Source organism: Myodes glareolus, chromosome 9, assembly GCF_982192425.1.
Source record: "Myodes glareolus chromosome 9, mMyoGla1.1, whole genome shotgun sequence".
Taxonomy (NCBI): domain Eukaryota; kingdom Metazoa; phylum Chordata; class Mammalia; order Rodentia; family Cricetidae; genus Myodes; species Myodes glareolus.
Genome location: NC_142034.1, coordinates 66140807 through 66152809, shown reverse-complemented (window position 1 = coordinate 66152809; position 12003 = coordinate 66140807). Strand labels below are relative to the sequence as shown.

General features: G+C 45.7%; 1 protein-coding gene and 1 long non-coding RNA gene across 3 annotated transcripts in view; both read left to right on the top strand.

The window, feature by feature from the left end:
* The first annotated feature begins 2660 nt into the window (after nucleotides 1-2660).
* On the top strand, nucleotides 2661-8750 carry LOC148120954 (protein RoBo-1-like). Of its 2 annotated transcripts, none has more exons than XM_087910611.1 (6): nucleotides 2661-2775; nucleotides 3958-4038; nucleotides 4234-4347; nucleotides 4747-4899; nucleotides 6002-6133; nucleotides 7890-8750. In XM_087910611.1, exons 2-6 carry the CDS (start codon nucleotides 3975-3977, stop codon nucleotides 8195-8197), a joined length of 771 nt encoding a protein of 256 aa, XP_087766737.1. In that variant the 5' UTR covers nucleotides 2661-2775; nucleotides 3958-3974; the 3' UTR covers nucleotides 8198-8750. The 2 variants fall into 2 exon arrangements, with proteins under 2 accessions (XP_087766737.1, XP_087766736.1); XM_087910610.1 differs by lacking the exon at nucleotides 2661-2775 and adding an exon at nucleotides 3337-3442.
* A 381-nt stretch (nucleotides 8751-9131) lies between these two features.
* LOC148120953 (uncharacterized) overlaps nucleotides 9132-12003 on the top strand; it is a 42153-nt gene continuing 39281 nt past the window's right edge. Inside the window, exon 1 of the long non-coding RNA XR_015738866.1 lies at nucleotides 9132-9385. This is a non-coding gene — a long non-coding RNA (uncharacterized LOC148120953). The remainder of the gene's footprint in view (nucleotides 9386-12003) is intronic.

Genomic DNA, 12003 nt, shown 5'->3' with positions numbered 1-12003 from the left:
CTTACATTCCCCTCAACCCTCTAGAAGGATTCCCTTTGGTCCACATGCTAATCATTATTAGTTATTTGTTTTTTGGATGGCTAGCATTCAAGTGGGGCGTGATGGCATCTCTATGTAGTTCCTTTGTCTGGATAGTTTAACGTTTCCTTGCTGGAATCTGCCAAGTCAGTAGGGTCTCTACTAGAGACTGTGAATCACACTAGGGTGTGTGCAGTCCCAAGGGCGGCGGCTGCTGCTACACAGACTTGTCTGACTTTTTTTTCTTCAGCTAAGCAACCTGCCTCTCCCATCCCAGTTTCTTAAACCTTGGGTGTGTTTCTCAAGAACATACGAGATTTCATGACTCAAAACACCTTCATCATTTACAGAGCTAACAGTGGTTGCTCCTGAGGAGGCAGGACAGATGTGAGAGCTTTTGACAAACTGCACCAGGAGTTCTGCTGTTTGAATGATGAGATCTTGTGTCACAGACTTAGAGACTCACACTCACTTTGAGTGAGAATGTTGACTCCCAGATTTGAAAAAGACCAGTTTCTTTGACAAGGCCATAACTGTCAGCTTCTCAAAGATCGTCATGTTTGAGTACTCCGTTTGTGACATAGAATAGGAATTTAATAAGACCTTGTGAGCTAGCCTGTGGTTCTGGATCCCACACTGTAGCTTGTCCAGAATTCTCTTTAAGAAAGCCAGTGTTTCTTGGAAGCTATTCTACTCATCTTCTAGTCTACCTAAGCATGACCCTGAAAGCACCGTCACAACAATGCACCACAGCGGGATGACACACAGCACACAGTTCCTTTGACCCCAGAGGCTGGAAGGGTGGCATCCAGGGCCCACAAGTCTGGTTTCTCTGAGGCTCTGTTCTTAGACTGTAGTGAGCATCTTCCCCTGTCTTTATATGACCTGTACTTGAAATATGTTGAGTCCTGACCTCTAGTTGGATTAAGGGCCCACAGGAATGACCTTGTCTTGACCCCTTTCTAGAAAGATTGTGCTTTTAAATAAAGTTACATTCTGAGGTGCAGGGATTCTGTCTTCTATGTGTTAATTTTGGAGACTCGTTTTGTTGCTAACAACAAGCTTAACTCAGTCTTTGTCTTCTGTTAGTTTACTCACACAAGCCCGTGGGCTGGTGACCATGCCCTGCGCACAGATCGGGGAGGGTCAGAAGGTTCGAAAGTTCAAAACTAGGATATTACCCTTGGGTTAGAACCTGTAATTGAGGAAGAGCTGGAGAGCTCTTGCTTGTTTCCTGATACCAGGGTGGTGACGTAAGTAGAGGAAAGGTTGCAAGGCACTCAAATGGATATTTCTATAAAGAGAAGAGAATGTGCCAGCATCTGGAGATGAAGCATGTGAGCCGATTTTGCATTATTTGTTCTTCTACTTTATGGATGTAGTTGAGACCAGAACTTGAGTTGGCTGTGGGACATCCCCTCTTTACTGTCTGGGACCCGGCAGTTCTGTAAACAGTGGGCTGAGGTCCGTGAAGTCCTAGCTGTTACACAAAGAATAAGTGTTGAGATCGAAAGTCCAGAAAACACCAGTAGAAATGATTATCTTTTTATGAAAGTTGAAGTTTCTCTCTCTCTGTCTCTCTGTCTCTCTGTCTCTCTGTCTCTCTCTCTCTCTCTCTCTCTCTCTCTCTCTCTCTCTCTAAGATAGGTTTTATTATGTAGCTCTGCCTGACCTGGAAGTCTTTATGTAGACCAGGTGGGTCTGGAATTCACAAGGATCTGCCTGCCTCTGCATCCTGAGTGCTGGGAATTAAAGGTGAGCACCATTATGTCACCCCCCCTCCAAGTTTGGCTGAAGTGTTCTGCTAGCCAATGCACACAAAGCCTGAGCTTCCAGAAGGATGAGCGGATGCTTCCTGACCTGGCCATGTGTAGACAAATTGCTTAGATGTGAAAATGCTGGTATTGTTGTCCACTCCTCGATGGTTGGGTTAGATGTAGGAAGAGGACCAGTTTGGGAGGTAGAGAGGCTCCTTGGTGTGCATGGGCTTAAACTGAGGCACCAGCCAACATAGCACGGGCTATCATTGTATGGACTGGAGATCAAACCTTCCCACAGCCCATTAAACAGGTTGAATGGGAGTATCTATGTGTGATCATGTAAGATCATGCCAGACGGCCAGGGCATTTAGAGTCCAGGTTATTGGGGTAATCCTAATCTGGGAGTTTGCTGAGAAGAGCAAGTGGTCCTTGCCTGCCTGAGTGAATGCCCAGATGTGAAGTCCAATGGATATTTTGGACAGATGGGCCACCATCTTAGGCATCTGAAGGCTTGAAGAATATGAACCTTTGATTGCTGTGGTCCTTGCTGGTGTCACTTGTTAGGTCAGGGTACTGACTGATGCCCTGCCACTGTCCTCATTGCCCTGCTATATTTGTGTTCTGCCTCCGTCTCCCTCTTTCTTGGGCATGGTGGAAAACATGCTTGATCCCCAAGGACAAAGCTCATCTCTCCTCTCCCCTAGGCTTCCACGTCCCTGTAGAAGTTACAGTCAAGGCTCTGCTGATCTCTTTGTCTGGCAAAATGTCTCCTCCTATACCTTCCCACCCTAGCTGCTCCTGTCAAAATGACTCATTCCATACGTCCACACCCTAGCCTCAGGGAGTCTGGACAACCATGTTGTCCCTTTCCGGTAGCCCCAGCATTTTTCAACACTCAACGTAGTGGGTTCCTAGGTGGGTTCTCCCTGATCTCCATGCCTGCCACACAGTCCTGGATGTTGAAAAAATGCAATCAAGATCTGGACAATTGCAGAAGGTCAGATGAATTGTGACTCTCCTTGTTTATCTCTTCTTGTAATCAGGTAGGCTGGTAAAAGCCAGCAAGAGTTTGGCATAAAACCAGGAAGACTGACAAAGAATATGTTGTAGAGGGACATACCCAGTTCCTCTCCAGCAGAGAAGCTTTTGTGTCCTAAGGTCTGGTTCTGGGTAGGAAGAAGGGAGTCTGTGAGAGGAAATGCTGGAATGAGGAAAAGTGGGGGATGGTGTGGGGCCAAGATCCAGCATGCTGCAACTTTAAAATGCCTAGGGTCTCTTCTGTAATTCAGTGGAGGTCCAGGACCATCCAAGTCTCTTCCTCTTCTGCAGCTCATTGGAGGCCCAGGACCCTCACAGTCTCCTCCTCTTCTGTAATTCAGTAGAGGCAGAGGACCCTCATAGCCTCCTCCCTGTTCCCACCAGACAGAGGCCAGGAAGAGCTGTTCTCACAGTATCTTTTTGTCTATCTAGAAGATCAGGAAGTGCACTTGGCTTCATGTCAAGATACTCTTTACTGTGCCTTAATGGCTAGGCAATAATCATCTGGGCTATAAAAGTCAGTGATAGTGAGGACAGAGTGAGTATTTCTTTCCTCCCCTCTCTGGTGAGATCACTGCCTTCCTCTCCATCTCAACAGTCCTTTCAGAAGAGCAGGCTCCTTCTTGGTGAGCATTTCCAGCATGGGCTGTGATGCCTGGTGAGGGAGGCCAGCTGGTTGGGGAAAGGTGACTTTGGAAGTGATGAATCCATGTCCTTAGCTGAGGGGCTGATTGTTTTTGAGCACCATGGCCCAAAACCTTCTACCACATAGAAAGCCTGCACCTGCTCCACAACGGAGCCATTCTTGACTCAACCAAGTCAACTGTGGAGGGAGATCTAGTGCCCTCCACACCCGTGCAAGAAGAGTGAAATTTCTTCCCTGGGAAGACCCTTTCTCTTTCCCATGCCTTGGTAGAGGATATGGTATCTTTTCCAGTTTTGTATCCTTCCAAATGGCCACATGTAGCATAAAGCCAGTGTTTGTTAATTTTGGCTTCCAGAAAGAATGCGTGAATGAACAAAGAAATGACTGAATGAATGGATATATAGATAAACAACACAGTCGGGTGTGCGGGTTGCTGGATGACAGGTCTGAGCCCCGTAGCTCTGACCCCATTGTCCTCTCTTGCATCTCATTCAGTGTTCACAGGATTCACCATGGCCTGGTCTTGCAGCCTCCTCACAGTCTTTGTCTTTACCAGCTTAGTTGTCAGCTCTGAGGGTAAGAATAAACATGGTATTCCTTTCTCCTAAAAATGGGAAGAGGGAGGTGAGCAGTTAAGAACCTTGGGGAAGTAACCAACCAGACGAGACTCCAGTGGTCTGTCTAGCCCCTTATGACTTCTTAACTCCAGGAAAACATCAACTACAAGGCTCTTGGGTTACCCTTAAAATGATGTATATTTCCTCCTTGCAGAGAGTAAACAGTGTATGGTATATACATGTGAAAACGAACAATGTACTGAGGATACAGATGATTGTCTAGACTCTAATGGTTGCTTCAATCAAATACAGAGATTTGAAACACCATGTAAGTCAAACCTCACACCTTGAGCAATCTCCTGTTTATCTTTGCTTCCTTTCCAGGATGAGACTGGGGGCCTGGGGTTCTGGGAGGTGGTGTAGATGGAGCATGTGCTTGTTGTAGGACCTGGGTTTTACATAATGAGGACCATTCGGGTGTGACTCCCTTCTTACTTTCACACTATCAGGGATCAAACTCAGGGCATCACACATTTTAAGCATGTACTCTACCACCAGTCACTCCCTAGTAACAAATGGTCCCTCTGTTGGTTCTTTCTCTGAAACAGATCATTCGGATGGAGAGACTCTTGGAGAAGCGTAGTACTCAAGGCAAAGGGCATGAAGGGACAGGTTCTTTACCACTAACTCCGGAGGAAAATTTACTTAGTCGTTTAATTTTTTGCAGCTCCTGCTACAAACCAAACGTTTAAGCAAAAAGGTTGTTCTAAAGACCCATGTAGTGAACTGGAATTCTCAGCCACGTTGGGGGATCAACGGAGATTTAGCTTTGTGAACCGTTGCTGCACATCTGATAACTGCAACGAAGGTGACTTAACACGTGAGTACAGCTCCGGCCTGTGCCCCACCACCTGCTTGGGGCTCTTCTGCCTTTCCCTGGGTGCATCTCTCTGCTGATGGGCTGCAGCCGTGACACTTGCCTTCCCTTTTTGCTTGAAGCTTTCCTTTGTAAAGGGTCTGGGTTGAATACACGCTCCTCTCTTGAGTATGTGTGCACACAGTTGCATACATAGACTGGGTGACAACTGGGCAGCAGTAACTGGTCCTGGGTCTATTTTCTAAGTAGGTTCAATGAATCTCTAGGTTTAAACACTTTGCTCTGCTTCTCCAGTTGAGAGACTTTCCTCACCTATTTTATTCCTCATCCTGGATTTTTGTATTGTTGAGATGGAATTCTGCCTGTATCCAGGCTTGCATTGAATTACTGGGATCAAGCAAACCTCCTTCCTCAGTCTTCAAAGTTGGAGCAGCTGGGAGTACAGTGTGTTCGACCAGCTGTATAGGCAACGCTGGGGACCAATGGACATTTAGCTATAACAAGTGATAATATCTATATTGCTATAACACTGATAAACACAATCATGAGGACACACGAAAGGGTAGATGCAAGCCCCTTGCCTGGGTGGGAGAATGAGTGACAGTTGATTGCCATGGATTGGCACTCACTCTTTTCTCTGAGACTATTGATTTAAATGTGTACCCCCCAGCCTTCAGCTGAGATATTTTTCTCACCTATTTAGTTCCTCATCTTTGTTTTTGTTGTGGACATGGAATCTTGTTGTGTTTCCCATGCTTGTGTTGAATTCCTATATTCAAGTAATCCTGATGCTGGCACTGATTCCTCACCGTTTTGTCAGCATAGTTTTAGATGGCAGATTATCTCCTTTCCCAGTATCTAGGAATTTTTCTCCTGCCATGTACACAGGCGAGTGACTGAAGAGAGGTGTAGATGGGTCCACAACCATCACCACAGGATCTCCGATACCTGTGTCTTGTACTCTCTTCCTGTGGCATTTTAGTTGTACTTTTTGTTCTTCGATCATGAAAGAACTAGATGGTTTTGGATTGGGCTAGGTAGTGATATTCTCAGCTATTATTTCCTGTCCGTTTCTTGAGATAAAACCCTTTTTCTCTCCATTCAGCACCTCAGGCATCTGAAGAAGCCAATGGTATTCAGTGTCTTGCCTACTATGTGGAGCCAGGCAAGCTGAGTTTCCCAACTCTCCTAAAATGCACGGGAAATGAGACAAAATGCGGTTTCGTTATTGGCACAGGTATGATTGTTTTCTAGAGGATTGCGAAGTTCATATTGTTAAGGGCTCAGCATATCAGTCCTTTATCACTACCAACACCACACCTAACAGGTAAAGGCAATAACTGTACACTGAGTCTGTACACAGTGAAAGTCTGTACACTGAGAACAGCATCGCTGTGTGACTATCTCAGGGTGTCTGATCAGGCTGAGTCCTGCTGTTGGTATAAACTGTGATCCTTCAGATGCCCAGGGTGTCTTGTGGTTTTTCAGACAAAGAATCTGCTTCCCAGCTCATTCTTGGCATTTGGCGGGCCTCACTTTCTCTTCCCATGGCCTCTTCGTAGGTTGCCAGGGTTTTCCTAGCACATCTTCTTGTTTCCCCCTCGGAGAAGTGATGGGAGACAGACTTGGGGAGAAGTAATGGGAGACAGACCTAGGGTAATTAGTGGAGCAGAGATTTTTCAAGCCCTCATCTTAGAAATGACATACCATTTCAGTTTGTGCCCTGTTAGTCACATAGATGAACCCAGATGGGACATAGGATTCAACGCCTGGGCACCTCTGCCAGGAGTTGGGCGTGATGGGGGCAGAACATCTTAGAAACTGTTACTCCTGTAGAGCAAGGGCAGCAGGGGGACAATGGGTTGTCCCTCTAAACTCAGATTGAACCAAGAAAAGAGGGGACAGAAGAAGCGTTGAGATAGGGGATTGGAGCTGAGGGGAGCAGGGGGGAATAAACTGCTTCCCATGGAAGAGTCAAGTTTGGGCATCTGTGTTGCTGTGATATTCTGGAATAGAACCTTGGTCAGAAGTGCACAGAGTGACGTCAGTTGAGTTCCAGAAGCCATCATTAATGTCATGACTCAGACCCTATCCATAAGCTCTCAGGTTTTGATAAAGTCACTGATTTTAGTGAAATATTTATAATTTCCTATGCAAGAGAAAAGTATATATTTGTTGTGAGGGAAACAGGTGCGTTTCAGGGATTAACTTCAAATATAACTGTAGGGTTTTTCTTCTGGACTGTATGCTATGGGGATGAGCTAGCAGCTCCTCCTAAGAACGTGAAAGGTAGTGTGGAATTAGTGGTGTTTTAGGCTGGGTTACGCGGCAGACTGAGAGTCTGATGGGTCTGGAGACAAGCTATATTTTCATATGGAAGGAATTTTACAGAGGTCTGGAGGAGAGCAAGGGAAGGGCCCTGTGTCTGGATGAGTTGAGATGAATAAAAAAATGGGGTGTCACAGAATACAGAGGACGGTTGAAACCATCCTCAGTGGGACAGGCTTCTACCTCAGTGTACCCCAAGAAACAGGCATTCAGTGTGTTCCATAATTATTCTCTTAGAGAGCCCCCTGAAGAAGGGATGTCATTTTTTTCGTGGAGACACAATATTTTCTTCAAGGGAGCCTGGGTAGAGAAGACAAGTACCTTAGAAGGGTTTTAGCCAACAATTGACATCCTGCATTTGGCCTTCTTCCTTGTGCAATAAGCTCATGTCTCCTAGTGAATGGGCATTCAGAGGCCCAAGTGTTAGCCTTGTGTTGAGAGGCAATGGTCCCTATACGGTTCCTTTTATATTGAGGAGATAGTAGAACCAGAGGACAGTAAGACTGGGCCTCTGTTTGGATGGAATGGAGCAGGGCTCACACATCTTAGTTAAGAGGTAGAAGTCGTGAACTCTGGACCATTCTGAGCACAGTTTCCTTTCCCAATGGATGTGGGTGAGGAGGGCACGGGTGAGAGGAGACTAACTCTTGTTTTTTTTTTCTTAGTAGTGGGAAGTGATCATTCCTTTTCCACAGTGATGTCTGGGATGGGCTGTGTGACAGAAAGTGCCTGTAACAGGAGGATGACTGTTCTCAACAGCACAAATATCCTTACCTTCTGCTTGAGTAAGTTGGTGTTTCCAACCAACCCATCAGTTCCGGTTCCAACCAACCCATCAGAACCGGTTCCAACAAACTCATCAGTTCCAGTTCCAACCAACCCATCAACGCCGGATAGCACTGGCCTTCGACCTGCATCCATCTCAACAGTACCAATGCTGATTGTTCTCCTCCTGCTGAAAGTCTTGCTTTGATCATTCAGGCTCGGGAGATCCCACAGTTCTGCACACACGTTTGGACTGATTCCTTCAATGTGGGGGAATGAAAAGCTGGTGATTGCTTGGCTTGTTTGTATTTCAGTGTAAAAACTCCAATTCATTTTCCGTTTTACTTAATTTCAAAATTTGTGTGAGTATGTGCATGTGTGTGTGTGTATGGGTGCAAGCCTGCGTGTATGCATGTGTGTATTGCTGGTGGAGTCCAGAAGAGGGTGTCAGATCTCCTTCAGCTGGAGTTACAGGTGTTGTGAGATGCCCAATGTGGGAGCTGGGAACAGAACTCTGGTTCTATACGGACACAATTTTAGTTGCCGAGCCATCTCTCCAGTCCCCTGTGATCCCTTTTGAAATGACCCCTTCTTTTACTCTTCATAGCGTGTCCAAGATGTTTGAGGTGGCATTCGTGTGATTCTCTTTAGTCCTACTGTGGTTTCCAAACATCTCTTTAGCCATGCATCTTTTCTGAATGTTAATTTCTATTTATATGTGTAATTGATTCTTGTTAAGAAAAATAAATTTGAATGGATAATTCTGGGCCTTGGAGGATCATTTCCCACAATTTATCATAGTACAGCTCAAATATTATATAGCCAGTTATTGTGGTAAATAAGCTCATAGCTCCCAGGAGGTTGAGGCAGGAGGATTACTGCATGTCTGAGGACATTGTGTGCTTTATAGTGATTTCTTGGTTAGCTGGACGTCACAGCAAGACCTTGTTTCAAAAAAAAAATAGAATAAATTAAGTAAGATATAAATAAAAGAGGAAGTTCCAGGCACCCCTGAAACTCTCTCACCTCAGAACCCTGAGCGAGGAATCATCTCCATCTCTTCTGCATATTTCTGCATTTTAGGGGGATCGGCCCCAGGGTACAGGCAGTGGCTGTCTGTTAAGGAAGTTATAAATACTCGCTTCAAATTATGAAGATATTTTCCCCAAGACCTCTGAAAGGTGTCCCCTCTCACAGCAGAGTTTGGGCCATTGTCAGCTCCCGCTGCCCTTCCTGTGTGCCAGCGAGGCAAGGGAACTTCAGGAGAAAGAAAGCTTGCAAGGAACCCAAATTTTACCATGTTCTTGTGGCGCTGACCTCCAACAGAATAACCCTGCACAGATGGACGCTCAGCTCTCAGATTCGGTTTCCAACAGGGTCCAGCACATCTCCCAAGGTTTCAGGAAGGAGAAGCGTGTCGATGCCTATTTGGTGTGTGAGAACTGTCTCTCTGCATCCACCAGGCCCTACTGTGATTCCCCTGCAGTAGAATCCTCTTTCCCTCCTGGCACCAGTTTCATGGATTCTCTAAGCTCAGTCTATAGTTCTCTGTAAATTGAAGAGAACACTCATTGGGTTCTGGCCTAGGTAAGGGGGTAAGCGATTTTTAGCCTCTACCCTCGGGGCTGTGTGAACACTGCTGTGAGTTGCACTTAACTCCTACACGGCTGTGGGGTACACTTCATTCTTACACTGCTGTGGGGTGTGCTTGACTCCTACATTTCCATTGGGTGTTCCGGACTCCTACACTGCAGGGGGTGCTCTAGGCTCCTACATTGCCATGGGGTGCACTGGATCCTACACTGCCGTAGGGTGTGCTGGACTCCTATACTATTGTGGGGTCCACTTGACACCTATACTGCTGTGGGATGTGCTTGACTCCTCTCTGTGATCCCCACCCCCCAGTACAGAATTTACACATCCACGGAGCAACAAAAGCCAACTTTCTTCTCTTGCTTGGACTAGGGTAGGGCAATTGCACCCATTATTTGCTGGAAATAAGAAGCAACGCAAACACAGAGACGGACACAGGAAGGCTTGAGGAACGAATCCGGATGAAGAGCGGGTTGCTCTTAGAGGACCCAGGGTAGATTCCAAGCACCTACATAGTGGTTCACAACTGCCCGAAACTCCAGTTACAAAGGAAAATATTCCCCTTCTGACTTCTCTGGGTGTCACACATGCATGTGGTGTGTGTACATGCATGCAACAAAAACACTCATACACGTAAAATACATAAATGGTTTTTAAGACACAGAATTTTTTTTATTACTTTATAAATAATACCAATCAATACTCCCAATTCCTCCCCCTCCCACATCCCTCCTGCTTCCCCCCACACTCTCCCCCACTCCAGTCCTAAGAGAGGGCAAGACACCCTGCCCTGTGGAAAGTCCAAGGCCCTCCCCTCTACATCCAGGCTTAGGAAGGTATGCATCCAAAGAGAATAGGATCCCAAAAAGCCAGTACATGCAGTAGAGACAAATCCCAGTGCCATTATCATTGGCCCTTCAGTGTACCTCAATTGTCAACCATATTCAGAGGGTCCAGTTTGACCCCATGCAATTCATTCCCAGTTCATCTGGAGTTTGTGAGCTCCCATTAGCTTAGGCACACTGTCTCAGTGGGTGAACCAACCCCTTGTGGTCCTGATTTCCTTGCTCATATTCTCCCTACTTCTGCTCTTCAACTGGACCTTGGTAGCTCATTCCAGCGCTCCGATATGGGTCTCTGTCTCTGTCTTCATCCGTTGCCTGACGAAGGTTCTGTGGTAATATTCAAGATAGTCATCAGTTTGACTACGGGACAGGGTCAGTCCAGGCACCCTCTCCCCCACTGCCCAGGGTCCTAGGTGGGGTCATCCCCATGGACTCTTTGAACTCCTCCAGAGCCAAGCCTCTTGCCCACCCCAAAATGGCCCCCTCAATTAAGATATCTCCTTCCCTACTCCCATATCTATCCTTCCTCCACACAACCATCCGCCTCCCTCAAGTTCTCCCTAACCCTTCCCTTCTCTCTCTTTCTTCCCCTCTCCCCTTCCCTCTACCCCCTTGTCCATATGCTCCCAACTTTGTCTGGTTCATGTCTGCTTCCAGTTTCTAGGAGGATCTATATATGTTTTTCTTTGGGTTCACCTTAATACTTAGCTTCTCTAGGATCGCGAACTATAGACTCAATGCCCTTTGTTTATGGCTAGAATCCACTAATGAGTGAGTACATACCATATTCATGTTTTTGGGTCTGTGTTATCTCACTCAGTACATTGTTTTCTACTTCCATCCATTTGTGTGCATAATTCAAGATGTCAGTGTTTTTTACAACTGAGTAGTACTCTAATGTGTAGATGTGTCACACTTTCTTTATCCATTCTTCCGTTGAGGGGCATCTAAGTTTTTCCAGGTTCTGGCTATTACAAATAATGCTGCTATGAACATAGTTGAACAAATGTTTTTGTAGTATGATTGGGCATCTTTTGGGCATATTCCCAAGAGTGGTATTGCTGGATCCTGAGGTAGGTTGACTCCCAATTTTCTGAGAAACAGCCACACTGATTTCCAAAGTGATTGTACAAGTTTGCATTCCCACCAACAATGGATGAGTGTTTCCCTTACTCCGCATCCTCTCCAGCATAGGTTATCATTGGTGTTTTTGATTTTAGCCATTCTGACAGGTGTTAGATGATATCCCAAAGTTGTTTTGATTTGCATTTCCCTGATAGCTAACAAAGTTGAACATGTCCTTATGTATCTTTTGGCCATTTGAAATTCTTCTGTTGAAAATTCTCTGTTTAGTTCAGTGCCCAATTTTTTAATTGGGTTATTTAAGAATTTTAATGTCTAGTTTCTTGAGTTCTTTTGATCTTGAGATCTTTTGGAGATCAGTCATTTGTCTGATGTGAGGGTTGGTGAAGATCTTCTCCCATTCAGTAGGTTGCCTTTTTGTCTTAATGACTGTGTTCTTTGCTTTACAGAAGTTTCTTAGTTTCAGGAGGTCCCATTCATTCATTATTGCTTT